At 42.7% G+C, this 22,451-nt stretch overlaps 1 protein-coding gene across 1 annotated transcript in view; it reads right to left on the minus strand.

Moving 5' to 3' along the window:
* The window catches only part of LOC110488931 (platelet-derived growth factor C), a 71,562-nt gene that overhangs the window by 17,133 nt on the left and 31,978 nt on the right, over positions 1–22,451 (minus strand). Inside the window, exon 3 of the mRNA XM_021561406.3 lies at positions 14,153–14,330. Coding sequence (XP_021417081.2) covers positions 14,153–14,330 — 178 coding nt within the window. The remainder of the gene's footprint in view (positions 1–14,152; positions 14,331–22,451) is intronic.

Consider the following 22,451-nt stretch of genomic DNA (forward strand, 5'->3'; position numbering starts at 1 on the left):
CGGGTGTGGCAGGGCTTGCAAACCATTACAGACTACAAAAGGAAGCACAGTCGAGAGCTGCCCAGTGACACGAGTCTACCAGACGAGCTAAACTACTGCAATACTTGTTTCGAGGTACTGTATATAATACTGAAAAATGCATGAGAGCACCAGCTGTTCCGCTCTCCGCAACCGATGTGAGTAAGACCTTTAAACAGGTCAAGATTCACAAGGCCGCAGGGCCAGATGGATTACCAGGACGTGTACTGTGAGCTTGCGCTGACCAACTGGCAAGTGTCTTCACTGACATTTTAAACCTCTCCCTGTCCGAGTCTGTAATAGCAACATGTTTTAAGCAAACCACCATAGTGACTGTGCCCAAGAACACTAAGGTAACCTGTCTAAATGACTACCGACCCATAGTCATGAAGTGCTTTGAAAGGCATGGCTCACATCAACACCATTATCCCAAAAACCCTAGACCCACTCCAATTTGCATACCGCACCAACAGATCCACAGATGATGCAATCTCTATTGCACTCCACACTGCCCTTTCCCAGCTGGACAAAAGGAACACCTACCTGAGAATGCTATTCATTGACTACAGCTCAGCGTTCAATGCCATAGTGCCCTCAAAGCTCATCAATAAGCTAAGGACCCTGGGACTAAACACTTCCTTCTGCAACTGGATCCTGGACTTCCTAACGGGCCGCACCCAGGTGGTAAGTGTAGGTAACAACGCATCCACCAAGCTGATCCTCAACACGGGCCCCTCAGGGAAGCGTGCTCAGTCCGCTCCTGTACTCCCTGTTCACTCATGACTGCAAGGCCAGGCACGACTCCAACATCATCATTCAATTTGCTGATGACACAACAGTGGTAGGTCAGATCACCGACAATGATGAGGCTATAGGGAGGAGGTCAGAGTCCTGACTGTGTTGTGCAAGGACAACAACCTCTCTCTCAAGGTGATCAAGACAAAGGAGATGATTGTGGACTACAGGAAAAAGAGGACGGAGCACGCCTCCATTCTCATCTGCGGGGCTGTGTTGGAACAGGTTGAGAGCTTCAAGTTCCTTGGTGTTTACATCACCAACAAACTAACATGGTCCAAGCACACCAAGACAGTCTTGAAGAGGGCACAACAAATCCTAGTCTGAAAAGATTTGGCATGGGTCCTTAGATCCTCAAAAGGTTCTATAGCTGCACCATTGAGAGCATCCTGACGGGTTGCATCACTGCCTGGTATGGCAACTGCTCAGCCTCCGACTGCAAGGCACTACAGAGGGTAGTGCGTACGGCCCAGTACATCACTGCCATCCAGGCGGTGTCAGCAGAAGGCCATAAAAATTGTCAAAGACTCCAGCCACCCTAGCCATAGACTGTTCTCTCTGCTACCACAAGGCAAGCGGTACCGGAGCGCCAAGTCTAGGCCCAAGAGGCTTCTAAACAGCTTCTACCCCCAAGCTATAAAGCTCCTGAACATCTAATCAAATGGCTACCCAGACTATTTGCACCCCCCTCCCCCTCTTTCACACTGCTGCTACTCTCTGTTGTTACCAACTATGCATAGTCACTTTAATAATTCTACCTACATTCACATATTGCCTCAACTAAGCGGTGCCCCCGCAAATTCACACTGTACTGAAACCCCCTGTACTGTGGGGAGAACAAGTATTTGATACACTGCCGATTTTGCAGGTTTTCCTACTTACAAAGCAACTGTATCTAATCTTGCTATTGTTATTTTACTGCTTCTCTTTAATTACCTGTTACTTTTATTTCTTATTCTTTTCCATATTTTTTTAAACTGCATTGTTGGTTAGGGGCTCGTCAGTAAGCATTTCACAGTAAGGTGCTGCATATACCTGCTGTATATGGAGTATGTGACTAATACAGTTTGATTTGATCTCATGAGATTCATGGACTGGTCCCCCGACCTGTTGTCCTGTTCCCTCTTGTAATGTGTTGCCCTGTTCCTCTGTGGTTTGGAACGTAGAGGTGGACTTTCGCCAGGCTATGGAAACGGAACCCACTCCCACTAACTGTCCTCCTGAGCGCATCTACATTCCCACAGAGATAAGGGAGAGAATGTTGACCTGGGCACACACAGCTGTCGCTGGACATCCTGAGATCACCCGTACTATAAAATCACTCTCTGAAAAGTATTGGTGGCCCACCTTGGTGCAGGACGTTACTCGCTATGTCAACCGGCACGCTCCAGTAGGGAAACTCCTTCCCCTTCCCGTGCCTCAGCGTCCCTGGTCTCATCTGTCCGTTGACTTTGTTACTGGTCAAATTTTGTTTGTCACACGCGCCGAATACAACAGGTAGACCTTGCAGTGAAATGCGTACTTACAAGCCCTGCAGTTTTAAGAAAATACCCCCCAAAAAAACTGCAACCTGGCCAAGACAAAGCAAAGCAGTGCGACACAAACAACAACACAGTTACACATGGAATAAACAAACATACAGTCAAAAATACAATAGAAAAAGTATATATACAGTGTGTGCAAATGATGTAGGATAAGGGAGGTAAGGCAATAAATAGGTCATAGTGGTGAAATAGTTACAATATAGATATTTAACACTGGAGTGACTGATGTGCAGAAGATGAATGTGCAAGTAGAGATACTGGGGTGTAAAGGAGCAAAATAAATAACAGTATGGGGATGAGGTAGTTGGATGGGCTATTTAGATGGGTTATGTACAGGTGCAGTGATCTGTGAGCTGCTCTGACAGCTGGTTCTTAAAGTTAGTGAGGGAGATATGCTTCAGTGATTTTTGCAGTTCGTTCCAATCATTGGCAGCAGAGAACTGGAAGGAAAGGCGGCCAAAGAGGAATTGGCATTGGGGGTGACCAGTGAGCTGAGATAAGGCGGGGCTTTACCTAGCAAAGACTTATAGATGAGGTAATATGTACATGTAGGTAGAGTTATTAAAGTGACTACGTATAGATCTTGGACCTATACCTGGTGCTCCGGTACCGCTTGCCGTGTGGTAGCAGAGAGAACAGTCTATGACTAGGCTGGCTCGAGTCTTTTAAAAATTTTAGGACCTTCCTCTGACACCGCCTGGTATAGAGATACAGGATGGCAGGAAGCTTGGCCACGGGGATGTAGTGGGCCGTACGCACTACCCTCTGTAGGGCCTTATGGTTAGAGGCCAAGAAGTTGCCATACCAGGCAGTGATGCAACTCGTCAGGATGCTCTCGATGGTGCAGCTGTAGAACTGTTTGAGGATCTAAGGACCCATGCCAAATCTTTTCAGTCTCCTGAGGGGGAATAGGTTTTGTCATGCCCTCTTCATGACTGTCTTGGTGTGCTTGGAGCTCTCAACCTGCTCTCTTGAGGGAGAGGTTGTTCTCCTTGCACCACACAGTCAGGTATCTGACCTCCTCTCTATAGGCTGTCTCATCATTGTCGGTGATCTGACCTACCACTGTTGTGTCATCAGCAAACGTAATGGTGGTGTTTGAGTCGTGCCTGGCCGTGCATTCATGAATGAACAGGGAGTACAGGAGGGGACTGAGCATGCCCACGTTTTGAGGATCAGCATGGCGGATGTGTTGTTACCTACCCTTACCACCCATCAGGAAGTTCAGGATTCAGTTGCAGAAGGAGGTGTTTAGTCCCAGGGTCCTTAGCTTAGTGATGAGCTTTGAGGGCACTATGGTGTTGAACGCTGAGCTGTAGTCAATGAATAGCATTCTCAGGTAGGTGTTCCTTTTGTCCAGGTGGGAAAGGGCAGTGTGAAGTGCAATAGAGATTTCATCATCTGTGGATCTGTTGGTGCCGTATGCAAATTGGAGTGGGTCTAGGGTTTTTGGGATAATGTTGTTGATGTGAGCCATGACCAGCCTTTCAAAGCATTTCAAGGCTACAGACGTGAGTGCTACGAGTCGGTAGTCATTTAGGCAAGTTACCTTAGTGTTCTTGGGCACAGAGACTATGGTGGTCTGCTTGAAACATGTTGGTATTACAGACTCAGACAGGGAGAGGTTGAAAATGTCAGTGAATACACTTTCCATTTGGTCAGCACATGCTCGGAGTTCACGTCCTGTTAATCCGTCTGGCCCTGCAGCTTTGTGAATGTTGACCTGTTTAAAGGTCTTAATCACATCGGCTGCAGAGAGTGTGATCACACAGTCTTCCGGACTGTATGATCTCCCCCCTCTGATGGTTTCACCACCATTCTGGTAGTTGTGGACAGATGTTCTAAATCATGGTGGCTTATTCCTCTCTCTGGTCTCCCTACCTCTCTCCAGGTCGCTGAGACACTGTTCCAGCAGATCTTCCGGCATGTTCCATTCATTATTAAACTCTCCACCTGCACTTGCTTCCCAGCTCCCAGTGTCCACGTTATAGCTGTGGTTGCCATGCTGGTTAAGTGTGCCTTCTAAATAAATCACAGACAGTGTCACCAGCAAAGCACCCCCACACCATCACACCTCCTCTTCTATGCTTCACCACACATGCGGAGATAATCCGTTCACTTTCCCTGCGTCTCACAAAGACACGGCAGTTGGAACCAAAAATCTCAAATTTGGACTCATCAGACCAAAGGACATATTTCCACTTGTCTAATGTCCCTTGCTTGTGTTTCTTGGCCCATGCATGTCTCTCTTTTTATTGATGTCCTTTAGTAGTGGTTTCTTTGCAGCAATTCAACCATGAAGGTCTGATTCACTCAGTCTCATATGAACAGTTGATGTTGAGATGTGTCTGTTACTTAAACACTGAGAAGCATTTATTTGGGCTGCAATCTGAGGTGCAGTGGACATATCCTCTGCAGCAGAGGTAACTCTTCCTTTCCTGTGGTCGGTCCTCATGAGAGCCAGTTTCATCATAGCGCTTGATGGTTTTTGCAACTGCACTTGAAGAAACTTTCTAAGATCTTGAAATGCTCCAGATTAACTGACCTTCATGTCTTAAAATAATGATGGACTGTCGTTTCTCTTTGCTTATTTGAGCTGTTCTTGACATAATATCGACTTGTTCTTTTACCAAATAGGGCTATCTTCTGTATTCCACCCCTACTTCATAACAACACAAAAATTCAACAAATGTACTTTTAACAAGGCACACCTGTTAATTGAAACGCATTCCTGGTGACTACCAAATGAAGCTGGTTGAGAGAATGCCAAGAGTGTGCAAAGCTGTCATCAAGGCAAAGGGTGGCTACTTTGAATAATCTCAAATATAAAATATATTTTGATTTGTTTAACACTTTTTTGGTTACTACATGATTCCATACATGTTATTTCATATTTTTGATGTCTTCACTATTATTCTACAATGTAGAATATAGTAAAAATAAAGAAAAACCCTGGAATGAGTAGGTGTGTCCAACCTTTTGACTGGTACTGTAAATCAAAACTATAATTCGGCCACTCAGGAACATTCATTGTCTGCTTGGTAAGCAACTCCAGTATAGATTTGGCTGTGTGTAGGTTATTGTTCTGCTGAAAGGTGAATTCAACTCCATGTCCTGTGGAAAGCAGACTGAACCAGGTTTTCCCTCTTGGATTTTGCCTGTGCTTAGCTCTTAGTTTTTCTTTTATCCTAAAAAATTCCCCAGTCCTTAACGATTAGAAACATACCCATTACATCATGCAGCCCTCTCTATGCTTGAAAATATGTTTTGCCCCAAACATAACACTTTGTATTCAGGACAAAAAGTCAATTGTTTTGCCACAAGTCAAGGGGTGTGAATACTTTCTGAAGACATTGTATGTATGCATGCAGGTTCAATATACATGACATATGTATGTGTTCGGCATGCTGTACATATCTTCCTACTACTGTATAAATTTAGTTTAGAAACCAAGTGTCAACTCCCCTCTATCCCAAGCTGCTGTTCAAACAAATGCAAATATGAAAGTGCTTCCCAGAAATCCACTATCCGCAGTTGATTCAATCCCAGTCTAGTGTAAAGTATTCAAATCACCTGAGAAACCTCCACACCCAGCAGTTGCTTTGCATTACAGAGGTACAGTATGTATCCTATCTAAATGGCTTCATCTCAGTCTACAGCACTTATAATGTACTACCACAGATCCCCCAATCATCAACAACTAAAATCAGCAGTGACATGGAGAAAACAGCATGGTGGCAGAATTGTAGGTTCCACAAATTCTCTCCCCCTATTGGACATTATAAATATAGCCCCTCACGATCCAGCCATGCCTCTTGATGTGCACTGTACGCCGGAGACTAAGCCAAAATACACCTCCTCCCTTCCACTAGAATAACAAAACAGTTCTACCGTTGAGCAAAAACAAATGGACAAATTGTAGACCTTAGGACAGGTCAACATTGCTTTTGGGAATCACTGTTTAAGAGGCAAAAATTATACAGCAAACTGGATTCTTACACGGTTATGGATTCAGAGGTTTGGAGTGCCAGTGTAGTAAATGGTTTAAGGTATTTAATAAGATAATTAGTATTTACTCATCAAGATTAGGGTTGATGAAGACTACAGAAAAGTTCACCTAGGGTTCAGAAGAGAAACTGCTGCTTTAGCTAATAAAATACGACTAGATCTCCGATCCTTGTTTGATTGACTGTAGGCCAACATTCAGATGATCTGTGGTTTGTGAATAAAACATACAACTGGAGCTGAAGAAAGCTGTCCTCATCTTCTCTCCCCTCATGACTTTCACATACATAAATACATGCATCCGTCTTAGAACTTCACAGTGCTTGAATGGGAGACTAAGCAAAGCAAGTTGATGTTGGTGTGCCGTGAATTTGGTGGAGGACCTATTCTGTATGGATTGACAGGAGTCACTGGGGACATTGTTCTGTAAAAAGATGCATCCAAATCAGTAAGGTCCTTATTCTCTGTAAATCTATCTGCTTTATAACGCTCTCTCCTGATATTAGTCTTGAAGATAAAGGAGAGAAACTATACAAAAATCAAGTCCCATCTGGTCTTTCTGACAACATCAATATGGTGCTATATGGAAGGATGATTAAACACCAAAGCTGCTCGTTCTTTTTAGCATGAACTGAAAAAGATGAACAATGCCTTTGTTCCACGGGAGACAATGAAACTCGTTTAGCAGAGATTGAAAGGTCCGGGCATGCACAAATGCTTTAGTAAACACCTCGGGGAAATAAATAATGTTATGAGCAGGGTATCACACATCAAAGAGAAACATATCTATTAAATCATTTCTGGAGGATATGCATCAGAAATTACCTTCCAGTAATCGTTGATGTGTAAAGTGAGATGGGATATTGGAGTGGAAATCACGGCAGCACCAATCCAGTTGTCAATGCCACAAGTGTTTTTCAATGCCCTAAATTGCGTATTATCATCAAAGGTCCACTCTCAAAAAAAACTTGTGAGATTTATGATTCGGGGTATCATAATGTTCTCAAAGGCATTGAGTATGTTTACATGCACACTAATAATTCGATATTAAACTGATTATGGCAATCGGCCGTGTCGGGCTCTCGAGTGGCACAGCGGTCTAAAGCACTACATGTCAGTGCTAGAGGCATTACTACGGACACCCTGGTTCGAATCTAGGCTGTATCACAACTGGCCGTGATTGGGATTCCCATAGGGGGGTCGCACAATTGGCTCAGCATCATCCGGGTTTGGCCAGTGTAGGCCGTCATTGTAAATAAGAATTTGTTCTTAACTGACTTGCCTAGTTAAATAAAAGGTTATATGGCAAAAGTCATGTAAATACCTTACCCTGCTCATCTTAAATCGGCGTAAAGTCAAAATCGAAGTAACCATACACAGATTAAAAACACATGGTTTTCTGCGCAGTCTTTTGAATTATTAGGACATGTTAAAACCTTAAATCGGCATTCCAGCTTTGAATGTGATCTGCCCATTGTGCTAGCACCAGTTGAACGTGTCTCCTTCTTTAGCATGAGTGAAGTGTGTTCGGATCAACTGAATGTATGAGTGTTATACAGTTTGTATGTTAAAACTACTATGTCCAAAACTGAATGCAGATGTTCTGCATTCAGTTCCATCAGGTAGCCTGATTTCAGATATGCCCATGTAAACAGGATTTTTAGGGAAATCTTTCTTCTTGCAAAGCATGTAAACATTTTAATCTAACTATTATATTAATCTGACTAGCCACAATAATCGCATTATTGAGTGCATGTACAGTTGAAGTCAGAAGTTTACATACACCTTAGCCAAATACATTTAAATTCAGTTTTTCACAATTTCTGACATTTAATCCAAGTAAAAATCCCTGAATTAGGTCAGTTAGGATCACCACATTATTTTAAGAATGTGAAATGTCATAATAATAGTAGAGAGAATTATTTATGTCAGCTTATATTTCTTTCATCACATTCCCAGTGGGTCAGAAGTTTACATACACTCAATTAGTATTTGGTAGCATTGCCTTTAAATTGTTTAATTTGGGTCAAACATTTCAGTTAGCCTTCCACAAGCTTCCCACAATAAGTTTGGTGAATTTTGGCCCATTCCTCCTGAGCTGTAACTGAGTCAGGTTTGTAGGCCTCCTTGCTCGTACACGCTTTTTCAGTTCTGCCCACAAATTTTCTATAGGATTGATGTCAGGGCTTTGTGATGGTCACTCCAATACCTTGACTTTGTTGTCCTTAAGCCATTTTGCCACAACTTTCATTGTCCATTTGGAAGACCCATTTGCGACTAAGCTTTAACTTCCTGACTTATGTCTTGAGATGTTGCTTCAATATATCCACAACATTTCCCACCTCATGATGCCATCTATTTTGCGAAGTGCACCAGTCCCTCCTGCAGCAAAGCAACCCCATAGCATTATGCTGCCACCCCCGTGCTTCACGGTTGGGATGGTGTTCTTCGGCTTGCAAGCCTCCCCCTTTTTCCTCCAAACATAACGGTGGTCATTATGGCCAAACAGTTATATTTTTGTTTCATCAGACCAGAGGACATGTCTTCAAAAAACCATGTGCAGTTGCAAACAGTAGTCTGGCTTTTTTTATGGCAGTTTTGGAGCAGTGGCTTCTTCCTTACTGAGCGGCCTTTCAGGTTATGTCAATATAGGACTCATTTTACTATGGATATAGATACTTTTGTACCTGTTTCCTCCATCTTCACAAGGTCCTTTGCTATTGTTCTGGAATTGATTTGCACTTTTCTCACCAAAGTACATTCATCTCTAGGAGACAGAACGTGTCTCCTTCCTGAGCGGTATGACGGCTGCGTGGTCCCATGGTGTTTACACTTGCGTACTATATTTTGTACAGATGAACGTGGTACCTTCAGGCATTTAGAAATTGCTCCCAAGGAAGAACCAGATTTGTGGAGGTTTCCAATTTTTATTCTGAGGTCTTGGCTGATTTATTTGTATTCTCCCATGATGTCAAGCAAAGAGGCACTGAGTTTGAAGGTAGGCCTTGAAATACATCCACAGGTTCACCTTCAAATGACTCAAATTATGTCAATTAGGCTATCAGAAGCTTCTAAAGCCATGACATAATTTTCTGGAATTTTCCAAGCTATTCAAAGGCACAGTCAACTTGGTGTATGTAAACATCTGACCCACTGGAATTGTGATACAGTGAATTATAAGTGAAATAATCTGTCTGTAAACAATTGTTGGAAAAATTACTTGTGTCATGCACAAAGTAAAAGTCCTAACCGACTTGCCAAAACTATAGTTTGTTAACAAGACATTTGTGGAGTGGTTGAAAAACAAGCTTTAATGACTCCAACCTAAGTGTATGTAAACTGACTTCAACTGTAACTGTATTCAGTGACAGGAAAACATATTTAGAAAATTCAGCCTGACTAAACAGTCTTGGCCAAGGGAGGGAGAATGGCTTACAACGGGTCTCCTGTCACTGGATAGGATGTTTTTAATCTAGATCTGCATGACTTCTGAAAAGTTCTGATCTAATGACACTTTGGGTCATTGAACAATCCAAATGGATCACCTTTAAACTGGAACATGGCTGAAGTTGGTGACATCACTTTTACTCACATTCACACAGGCCTCTACACTCTGGGGGAAAAAAGTGCTATCTAGAACTTAAAAGGGTTCTTCCTGGAACCAAAAGGTTTTTACTTGGAACCAAAAAAAGGACTCTCCTATGGGGACAGCCATAGAACCCTTTTGAAAAACGTTTTTCTAAGAGTGTATGTGCAAAATTAGGGTTAACTATGATCGGCCCAGCATACTATTAGTCTTGACAGATATCATTAAAGATTAATGAACACAAACGGCTTCCTCTGTACTGTTTCCTATTGCAGAAAATGGGTTACAAGTTATTATACAACCAGATGAATGTAAATTATTATAATGTTTAGGGCAAATTGCATGAAAGGCTCTTAGTATTAAGACAGGCCTTTGTTTATGTGTATGCATGTGTGGGTGAGTCCCTTCAGTTAAGCATATTGGCCTGCAGATTTAATCTAATGAATATAACTGGTTGAACACACTATACGGTGTAGAATAAGGACTCAGCTCCGCATTTGACCATCTTTATGTTATGAAAGTATATGGCAAACTTTTAGGTAGAATTTTGGGTGAAAAGAGTCATGGCTCACATTAATAGAAGAAGGACAACATGTTAGGCAGCTGTATACTTGAGATTCTGAAAAAAGTATCAGAAACCCGAAAAGAGTCAGAAGGTACAGGAAATGCATTTGTTTAAAGAAATACGTGGAAGTGTCAGCTCATCTACCAAAAAGAGAGCAGAGTCAATAAAACCAAGTGAAATATTGTGGTAAATATAAACCAAAAGAAAACTGCAAAAGCGAATGAAAAAAGGGAAAACAGACAAAAAGATGCACCGTTGCTGACCTCCTTTTCCCAATTGTGCCTGTCAGTAACAAATGATTTCTCTGCGCTGCAGGCCATTACGGATTGATGAAGGGAAGAGCTGTTTACTTAAGAGTGAGGCGCACACAACTGCAACATGACAGGTTAAAACATGGCAGTCTTCACTTCAGTTTATCTCTGGGTTTTTTCATAAGTGAATTGTGTGGGTAGTAAGGGGCCTCTATGTGTGTGGTCTGGGATGAGGAAGGAGAGAGAAGAGAGGGGAGGGGGAGGTTGGGGAGAAGACAGGGGTCAGGAAAGGAAAAACGTGAGAGAGGGTTTAGAGAGAGGAAGAGGAGAGTCGAATAGGATGCGAGACGTAGGATGTTAACAGACAGACAGAGTAATGTGATCTTTCATGATCTAAAATGGGACTATTGACACACATCCTGCCAATAGAGGCTGACTGAATTGAGAGAGAAAGGATGGAAGAAATGGAGAGAAAGAGAGACAGAATGAGAGAGCCATGTAAAAAACAGTTATATCAGACAAGTCCAAAGCTAATAGTTGGATCCAGCTCTAAATTAATTTTTTTTATATCAAATCAAATTTCATTTGTCACATGCACCAAATACAACAGGTGTAGACTTTACTGTGAAATGCATGCCCTTTCCCAACAAAGCACAGGTAAAAAAAAAGTATATAATAATAAAATAAATAAAGTAAAGTAACAGTAACGAGGCTATATACAAGGAGTACCGGTACAGAGTCAATGTGCAGGGCCACAAGGTAGTTGAGGTAACTGTGGTAATGTACATGTACATCGGTGTAAAAGTGACTAGGCCATTAGGAGAGATAATAAACAAAGTAGCAGCAGCATATTTGAAGAGTGTGAAAGTGTGTATGTGTAAGTGTGTGTGTGGTGTCAATATGCCTGTGTTTGTGTGTGTGTGTGTGTGTGTGTGTGTGTGTGTGTGTGTGTGTGTGTCAGTCTAGTATGTGTGAGTGTGTGGGTAGAGTCTAGTGAGTGTGCACATAGCCATTGCAAGAATTTCAGTGTAAAAAAATAAACATAATATAATAAGGGGTTCAATGCAAATAGTCCCTGTAGCCATTTGATTAACTGTTCAGCCGTCTTGTGGTTTGGGGGTAGAAGCTGTTCAGGAGCCTTTTGGTATCAGACTTGGTGCTCCGGTACCACTTGCCGTGTTGTAATTGAAAAGGGCAGTGGGGAGTGCAATAGAGATTGTGTCATCTGTGGATCTGTTGCGGCGGTATGCGAATTGGAGTGGGTCCAGGGTGTCTGGGATGATGGTGTTGATGTGAGCCATGACCAGCCTTTCAAAGTATTTCATGGCTACAGATCTGAGTGCTACGGAGTGATAATAATTTAGACAGGCTACCATGGCCTTCTTGGGCACACGGACTATGGTAGTCTGATTGAAACATGTAGGTATTACAGACTGGGCCAGGGAGAGGTTGAAATTATCAGTGAAGACAACTTGCTAGCTGGTCAGCGCATGCTCTGAGTAAGTATCCTGGTAATCCGTCTGGCCCTGCAGCCTTGTGAATGTTAACCTGTTTAAAGGTCGGCTACGGCGAGATTGATCACACAGTTGTCCTGAACAGCTGGTGCACTCATGCATGGTTCAGTGTTGTTTTTCTAAAAGTGAGCATAGAAAGTACTTAGCTCGTCTTCTAGGCTTGCTTCACTGGGCAGCTCGCTGCTGGGTTTCCCTTTGTAATCCGTGATAGTTTGTAAGCCCTGCCACATCCGACGAGCATCAGAGCCAGTGTAGTGGGATTTGATCTTGGTCCTGTATTGATGCTTTGCCTGTTTGATGGTTACATTGGCAGGCGTAGCATCCGGATTAGTGTCCCGCTCCTTGAAAGCTGCAGCTCTAGCCTTTAGCTCTGTGCGGATCTTGCTTGTAATCCATGACTTCGGGTTGGGATATGTACGTACGGTCACTGTGGAGACGAAGTTGTCTGATGCACTTATTAATGAAGCCGGTGACTGATGTGGTATACTCCTCAATGTTATCGGATGAATCCCAGAACATATTCCAGTCTGTGCTAGCGAAACAGTCCTGTAGTTTAGCATCCATTTCATCGGACCAAATCCGTATTGAGCGCATCAATGATAGTTCCTGTTTGAATTTTTGCTTGTAAGTAGGAATCGGCAGGATATAGTTATGGTCAGATTTGCAAAACAAAGGGCGAGGGAGAGCTTTGTATGTGTCTGTGTGTGTAGAGTAAAGGTGATCTAGAGTTTCTTCACCTCTAGTTGTACAGATGGCATGCTGGTAAAAATTATGTCAAACGGATTTGAGTTTTCCTGCATTAATATCACCGGCCACAAGGGGCACCACCTCTGGATGCTAATTTTCATGTTTGCTTATGGCCCTATACAGCTCGATGAGTGCGGTCTTAGCGCCAGCATCTGTGGTGGTAAATAGGCAGCTATGAAAAATATAGATAACTCTCTTGGCAAATAGTATGGTCTACAGCTTTTCGAGAGTTATTCTACTTTAGGTGACCAGAACCTCGAGACTTCCTTAATATTAGAGACCGCGCACCAGCTGTTGTTAACAAGATACACAAACCCCTTCCCCTGAGCTTCCCTGCCGCTGCCGTTCTGTCCTGCCGATGTATAGAAAAAACAGCTAGATTAAAATTTTCCATGTCCTTGTTCAGCCATAACTCTGAGAAACATAGATCACGTTGATAGGATAGTCTCGAGCGGAGCACGTCCAGTTTGTTCTCCAGTGATTGCGGGTTCATCAATAGAACAGAAAGCAGAGGCGGTTTATCCACTCTGTGACGTAGTCTTGTCAGGTACCCTGCACGCCGGTCTCAATAGCGCCACCTCCTCCTTCTCCGCGTGTCGGGACTTGGGCCTTTGCCTCCGACTCATTGAAGTAAAAGTCCTCATCCAAATCGAGGTTAGTGATAACTGCTCTGATGTCCAGAAGCTCTATTCGGTCATAGGAAACAATGTCGGAAACATTATGTACAACAAAATGTTACAATCAGTGGAAAAAATATGGTCGGGAGACCTAAAACGGCTGGTATTTCATCCAGCACTATTCTTCATCAGTCGGAGGAGAATAATTAGACGTGGATTGAATCCAACCAGAGTCAGCAGGCCATGCTGTGCCTGAGAACCTATCTCAACCAACTCTATTAACACTCCTGCACCATTGCCTCTAATCAAAACTTTGTCTGATTGGATCACAGGTGTATCAAATGTCAATATAGTCTTGACTTCTATTACAACAGCACTTAGGTATAAACACTGGTCAAAACAAACACGTTGAGAGAGGTTTGCACATACAGAACAACAGATGAAATAATAAGTCATTACGTAAGGGAGGGTTTTTGTGTTGTTTGTGTGCTCAGAGGAAAGGTGGCTTACCATTGGGAGCAGGGAGTAGCGAATGCTGAATCCGGGCTCGGAGGGGAAGTACTCGTCGGAGATAAATCGCACCCGGATCTGACTGCCTTTGGATGTGTGACTGGCGGGTACCTGGGACCCGCACCAGCGACCCAGGATGGTGTTCTCAGATGGCTCCTCGATCTCCACAAAATCATACCTGGAAAAAGAACACAGAGAGGGGGGGGGGGGGGGTAGCGAGATAGAGAGGGGAGGTGAGAGAGAGAGCTTTGGCTCAATACGTGTGGTCCCCTGAATTCACATTGGCATTGGAGACAGGACATAAAGTTGGCATGCATTGAAAGAGAGCACTTAATGCATATACTGAACATTACACACCAAACTGGGTGCTGGCACATTTATATATCCTCTGAGGCACTGAATTGGTGTGGAAATCTAGAGGGCTTTCATGGTTGCTTCTCTCAATCTGGGACCTTACCCATGTAGCATGATGCTATTTCATAAATTGCCTGTGATTGCTTATTGTGAGGTTAGCTTTGTCCCTCTGGAGCCCTAATACACCCCCCACTGAGCTGTAGCTGCCTTACACAGCCCCCTCCTGTTTTATATTTCCCTTCCCCTCCTCCCGCCCATCCATCCATCATTCCATCCATCCAGTTCCCTCTCTCTGAGGAGAAAGGGCTATTCTATCACTAAATGGTTTCTAACAGTGGGGCCTAATGCTCAAAGTGTTTCCTCTAGGAGCGATGGGCAGCTCTATAATTTAGAGTCGATATTAAATGTAGAAAACATAAGCTGAGTATTGCTTGTGCAATCATTCAGCGAGCAACCTCAAGTGGGTTAGGAGGGAAATTATTAGCAGTCGTCGCCTCTTGTTAGCGATAATGGGCCAGACACAAACCCTGGCACAAGTCTATTAGGGTAACGCTAAACACTGTAAGCAAATACATCTTTTGTTGAGTTTTGGATTGACTTTTTAATTAAACCTGTGCTCATTAGAAGTAGCATTGCACTCCACTGGCAACGATGCCTCTTGGCTCTTCAAATAAGAGTTACCTTGTCCGTGCCTTGTAAACTAAATCTGATAGATCTTTACAAAGTCATATTACAGACGATTAAAATAATCTGTACTTTATTTGAGATTACATGATCACTTTCAGGAATTGAGTAGAAGGAAAACAATCAGGACAAATGTGTATGTGTATCTGTGATTGTGTTTTGTAACAATGTATTCCGGCATAATAGGTTTTGTTACTCGATTTTGTTTACCGTTGATATTCAGATTTCTATTTCGGCTTCGGACGTAGTTGACTCGTCACTGGTCTTAATGGACATTACTTGAGTAACTAATTCACATCGTATCTCTATTGATTAATTGGTTTCAGAAATGTGGTCAATTAGCATTCTAGAGTGGAGAGAGGGGACAGACAACCTTACCTTGTTTTATCACTCTCTAAATACAGCAGAGTTCCAGAAAATCTTTAATCCTAATTTCAAAGAGTCGTTCCAAGGTAGTGGGTCTTGTTATTTTGTGGAACCAATGATCCACATTCAATAAACCCTTGTTTCACAGTCCACAGTCAAGTCTGGTACTAATCACTCAAGCGTTGTTGACAGGCACACTTACCTTTCATTCAGCGCTGCCAATAGAGATATTAGGTTACCGAGGACATTGTTTACATTTTCCGTCTCCCTGACAGTTTCAGTTTGAGCTGGTTCCTATAAAAACAACACAGGGGACACGCATACAACTAAAAAGGGATTTGCTGTGATGTTAAATAAACCTTGACTGACAAATTTCCTGACATGGTTGCCTTTGATTTGGGAAAGGTCACGCAGGAGGAAGCGAGGAGCTCGATGGCGTTCAGAGGGAGACGTAAGGTGCAAACGTTTTCTTATACACATGCAATAGTTAATGTGCCTAATGTTATCAATATACTGTAAATCGCATTCAAACATGAATTTTGTTCAGTGCCTACAGTGCCTTCAGTAAGTATTCATAGCCCTTGACTTATTCCACATTTTGTTGTGTTACAGCCTGAATTCATACAGAAGTATCTCATTTACATACACTACGTTCAAAAGTTTGGGGTCACTTAGAAATGTCCTTGTTTTTGAGAGACAAGCACATTTTCTGTCCATTAAAATAACATCACATTGATCAGAAATACGGTGTCGACATTGTTAATGCTGTAAATGACTATTGTAGCTGGAAACGGCAGATGTTTCATGGAATATCTATATAGGTGTACAGGGATCCATGATCAGCAATCATCACTCCTGTGTTCCAATGGTACATTGTGTTAGCTAATCCAAGTTTATCATATTTTTTTATTTTTTTATTTTTAAATTTTACCCCTTTTTCTCCCCAATTTCGTAGTATCCAATTGTGTAGTAGCTACTATCTTGTCTCATCGCTACAACTCCCGTACGGGCTCGGGAGAGACGAAGGTTGAAAGTCATGCGTCCTCCGATACACAACCAACCAAGCCGCTGCTTCTTTAACACAGCGCACATCCAACCCGGAAGCCAGCCGCACCAATGCGCCGGAGGAAACACCGTGCACCTGGACACCTTGGCTAGCGTACACTGCGCCCAGCCCGCCACAGGAGTCGCTGGTGCGCGATGAGTGCGCTGGTGCGCTGTTTCCTGATTAAAGGAGCAATAAAACTGGCCTTCTTTAGACTCGTTGAGTATCTGGAGCATCAGCACTTTTGGGTTCGACTACAGGCTCAAAATGGCCAGAAACAAATAACTTTCTTCTGAAACTCGTCAGTCTATTCTTGTTATGAGAAATAAAGGCTATTCCATGCGAGAAATTGCCAAGAAACTGAAGATCTCGTACAACGCTGTGTAGATATTCCATAAAAAATCTGCCGTTTCCAGCTACAATAGTCATTTTCAGCATTAACAATGTCTACACTGATCAATTTGATGTTATTTAAATGAATAAAATATGCTTTTCTTTCAAAAACAAGGACATTTCTAAGTGACCCCAAACTTTTGAACGGTCGTTTCAGTATTCACACCCCTGAGTCAATACTTTGCAAAAGCACTTTTGTCGGCGATTACGTCATTGAGTTGTCTTGGGTATGCCTGTATCAGCTTTGCACATCGGGATTTGGGGATTTTCTTCCATTCTTCCTTGAAGATTGCTGTTCATTGCCCTCCTCCCTATCTAATTTAATTCCACAGATTGTCATTGGGATTCAAGTCTGGGATTTGGCTGGGCCACTCAAGTACTTTCACATTCTTGTTCTGAAGCTATATGAGTATTGCTTTGACTGTATGCTTGGGGTCATTGTCCTGTTGGAATGTAAATATTTGCCCCAGTCTAAGGTTGTTAGCACTCTGAAGCAGGTTCTCATCAAGTATTTGCCTGTATTTGGCTCCATTCATTGTTCCCTCTATCCTTACCAGTCTCCCAGTCCCTGCAGCTGAAAAGTATCACTATAGCATTATGCTGCCACCACCATGCTTCACGGTAGGGATGGTGTTAAACAGGTGATGAGCTGTGCCTGGTTTTCTTCAGACATAGAGCTTTGCATTCAGGCCAAAGAGTTACATGTTTGATGTCATACAATCTTTTGTCTTATGATCCCAGTCTTTAATGTGCCTTTTTGCAAACTCCAGGCATGCTGTCATGCACTTTTTTCTCAGTAGTGGCTTCTGTCTAGCCACAATCCCATAAAGCCCAGAATAGTGAAGTGCTGTAGAGTCTGTTGTCCTTCTGGTAGGTTCTCCCATCTCAGCAAAGGAACCCTATAGTTCTGTCAGAGTGGTCATTGGGTTCTTGGTCACCTCCCTGACCTGTCCATCTTGCCCAGTTGCTCAGTTTGGTCAGACGGCCAGCTCTAGTCTGGGTAGTTCCATATTTTTTCAATTTCCCAATGATGGAGACCACTGTTCTCTTGGAACCTTTCCACACCCAGATATATGCCTCATCACAATTCTAACTCAGAGATATATGAACAGTTCCTTAGACTTCATGGTCAAATTCCTGCTCTGACATGGACTGTCAACTGTGGGACCTTATATAGACATTTGTGTTTCTTTCTAAATCATGACCAAACAATTAAATTGGCCACAGGTGGACTCCAATCAAGTTGTAGCGACATCTCAAGGATGATCAAAGGAAATTGGATGCCCCTGAGCTCAAGTTGGAGTGTCATAGCAAAGGGGTGTGAATACTTACGGAAATGTATTTTATTTTCAAAAAATGTGCAAACATTTCTATAATCACGTTTTCACTTTGTCATTATGGGTATTGTGTTAAGATGGGTGAAAGAAAAAAAAGTAATACATTTTGAATTCTGGCTGTAACAACATGTGGAATAAGTCAAGGGATATGAATACTTTTTGAAAGCACTGTATCTTTTCCATTCATTTGTGTTTGAGACATACAGTATAGCTGGATCTACACAACCTATGATGTGGGTTTTTGACTACATGCTGTAACAGTACACACAGTGCAATAAGCATCATTAGCTGTCAATATTCAGCCCTTCTTTCCTGATACGGTTTGGAGGACTGTGAAACAGGCTGACAGCCCCACAGTGGCAGATGGCTAATCTATAATGCAGTGCAACCTGCTTATTACATAGTTTCATGTGTAATGCCACACTCCAACACATTATTTATAGAAATACAGTAAAAGTTCTGGAGAATGATTAAAGCCAATGTAGCCGTGTGTCTCAAGTATCTCTGTGCTGGCAATATGACTTTTCTCCGCTGGATTTGGGAAGAATGTTTTTCATCCCCCCTCAGACAAGCAGAATAGTAGATGAGCATCTGAACTACTAAAGATTATTCTCTTCTTGAGGATGATTGTTCACTGCAGGGGCTCTCTCTTTCTGTCTTTCTGGAGTCCCCCCCCCCCCCCCACTCTTTAATTTGTTTTATCCCCGGCTACTGCTGCTAATTAGAGAACCAAGGATTTGTATTATCTTATTTATTTACTAGTTAATGTGCTGTGAGGCATAGGGTAGAGCACAATTAACAAGATAATGCTGTGTGTGTGTGTGTGTGTGTGTGTGTGTGTGTGTGTGTGTGTGTGTGTGTGTGTGTGTGTGTGTGTGTGTGTGTGTGTGTGTGTGTGTGTGTGTGTGTGTGTGTGTGTGTGTGTGTGTGTGTGTGTGCGTGCGCGTGTGTGTCAGTTAGGAAAATGTGACCGGGAAAATTTAAATTTACTGGCCATTTGGGAAATTTACCAGACCCATATGTATTGGGCACACACTTAACAGGACTTGGAACTCCTGTAATGAAGCAGTCACCATAAAAGGTGGGCATTTTTTCAGGAGGAGTTATAATGCTTGTTCAAGCATACACAGTTTAAAGACAAATGGTGGGTGACGCGCTGATAGCCTGTTGTCTGCACTTGAAAGGTGAATGGGAGGCGTGCTTCAATTGCCAATTGATGAATAGTAAAAATAGTAGCTCTTTTTACTTGTGCAACAAAACTGTTTTAACACGAGAATGCATTTAGAAATGTTGCGCAATGAATGGGCTTATAAAAGTGCAGCAGCAACCAGCTGAGGAGCTGTAGGAGCATGTGATAGTTGTATTTGATAAATAAGATACATGATGACTAAGGAAAATACACACAGGCCAATTTAATTTCACAAAATTATGCACATTTTTGCTGTCATTTTGGTCGGCAACAGTTTTATTTTTTGGCTTTTCATTTTTAGCGTGTGCATGTGTAAGAGAGAAGCAAATAGGGGAGGGGGATACACAGACAGAGCGAGAGAGAGCGAGAGAGAGAGAGAGAGAGAGAGAGAGAGAGAGAGAGAGAGAGAGAGAGAGAGAGAGAGAGAGAGAGAGAGAGAGAGAGAGAGAGAGAGAGAGAGAGAGAGAGAGAGAGAGAGAGAGAGAGAGAGAGAGAGAGAGAGAGAGAGAGAGAGAGAGAGAGAGAGAAAGTGTGCGTAAAAGAGAGCGTGTGTGTAAAGGAGAGAGAGACTTGTGAAGATGTCTCTGCTTCTGCTTGTGTGTGCACCTATTCATCTGTTTGCTATCTCTGCCAACTGTGTGTCTTGGGACCTGATCAAATAAAATGTGTTCTCTGTTGGAAAATGAAAGAAGAGGGAGGTAAAAATGGAGAGGTGGCAATGACTTGTACAACAAGAGGATGTTGTTATCGTCTGCTCCCATCCTCTAGGACTGCAACTAGTCCAGTCTTGTATGGAGGTAGGGCCAGCACAAAGGCTGTCAATCCTCACTCTTCCCCACCGTGGGACTCCTCTTGGGCTTCAGACAGCAGAGTCATCCCATTCATCAAAAGAGATCCACCCACCCAAAATGGCTGAACGTGGGGTCAAATTACCAGCACTGAAACCTCTTGGACACGATGAGACAACCTTTACTATAAGGTGTAAATGCCCCCTTTTGGTTCTTCTGACCCCAGAATCAGCTATAGGATCAGCCTGAGTATGATCTTATCTCTGGGGATCTGGCTGTCTGGAGCACGGTCATGTCATACATCATATCTACCATCAGGGGTCTCTCCAACAATAGCTAGCCACTCTCTGTTCTCTCCCCCCCTGCTTTCCACAGGATATCTCCATACCAACCAGGCAGTCAGATTGGATGTATTGATACCCGGATGCTGAATATAATGCATGAAGGAAATCGATCACAGACTGGCTCTGCACCACTGTCCCTAATGAACAGCAACAGAGACAAAGGTAGCTAGTAATTGAAAGGGGGTATTAGATCAAATAAGGGGAGGTCTAAGACCCTTCACAGACTTTAGCTCCTGAGGGAAAAGACCTCTCCGTCATTTGTCCAATCACACGACCCGTATGTAGAGGAACTTGCTGCCGACGAAATATGCACCCACGCCGTATGGCCTCGGCAAAACAACTCACTCTGGGCTGTACTTTTCCATTTTCATCAGCCGCCATACTGGGCAAAAGGCAATTTCACAAATGGGCCCTCTTTGACTCTAAATCTCCGCATGCTAACTGAACTCGGGAAGTCCTGATGAAAAGCTGGCTAAAGCATAGAGTAAAACTAGATTAACTACTACCACTGTAGATGGACATGTAGGCCTACATACTGCATAGTTGCAGTGTACTGCACTGTATTGTCATGGTACGTCATGTATTTAATTTAGTTATTAAATGGCACGGTACACCCATCATGTATACTGTATCTCAAGGTGAAACACAACATGCTGACTTGGCTATATTGGCAGTTGAGTATGTTGCATTTTTATTTTACTATAAATCTGACAGGAATTATAGGATTATTTCTCTCTATACCATTGTTGTATTTCATTAACCTTTGACTATTGGATGTTCTTATAGACACTTTAGTATTGCCAGTGTAACAGTATAGCTTCCATCCCTCTCCTAGCTCCTACCTGGGCTCGAACTAGGAACACATCGACAACAGCCACCCTCGAAGCAGCATTACCCTTGCAGAGCAAGGGGAACAACCACTCCAAGTCTCAGAGCGAGTGACGTTTGAAATTAGCGTGCACCCCACTAACTAGCTAGCCATTTCACATCGGTTACACCAGCCTAATCTCGGGAGTTGATAGGCTTGAAGGCATAAACAGCGCAATGCTTGAAGCATTAGTTATAACATAATAACACACAGAAATACGAGCCTTAGGTCATTAATATGGTCGAATCCGGAAACTATCATCTCGAAAACAAGACGTTTATTCTTTCAGTGAAATACGGAACCGTTCTGTATTTTATCTAACGGGTGGCATCCATAGGTCTAAATATTCCTGTTACATTGCACAACCTTCAATGTTATGTCATAATTAAGTAACATTCTAGCAAATTAGGCGGCCCAAACTGTTGCATATACACTGACTCTGCGTGCAATGAACGCAAGGGAAGTGACACAATTTCACCTGGTTAAACCTGTTAAGGATATGGCAGACATATGCCCCCTTTGGAGAGATTGGGTACCCCTAGTAAACTGAAAAAGAAATCTGTCAAAAATTGCTAATATATGCATATAAAAATTATTATTGGATAGAAAACACTCTAAAGCTTCTAAAACCGTTGGAATTACAGTGCCTTGCGAAAGTATTCGGCCCCCTTGAACTTTGCGACCTTTTGCCACATTTCAGGCTTCAAACATAAAGAAATAAAACTGTATTTTTTTGTGAAGAATCAACAACAAGTGGGACACAATCATGAAGTGGAACGACATTTATTGGATATTTCAAACTTTTTTAACAAATCAAAAACTGAAAAATTGGGTGTGCAAAATTATTCAGCCCCCTTAAGTTAATACTTTGTAGCGCCACCTTTTGCTGCGATTACAGCTGTAAGTCGCTTGGGGTATGTCTCTATCAGTT

This window comes from Oncorhynchus mykiss, chromosome 14 (genome assembly GCF_057628025.1).
Source record: "Oncorhynchus mykiss isolate SJ-2025 chromosome 14, ASM5762802v1, whole genome shotgun sequence".
Classification (NCBI taxonomy): Eukaryota; Metazoa; Chordata; class Actinopteri; order Salmoniformes; family Salmonidae; genus Oncorhynchus; species Oncorhynchus mykiss.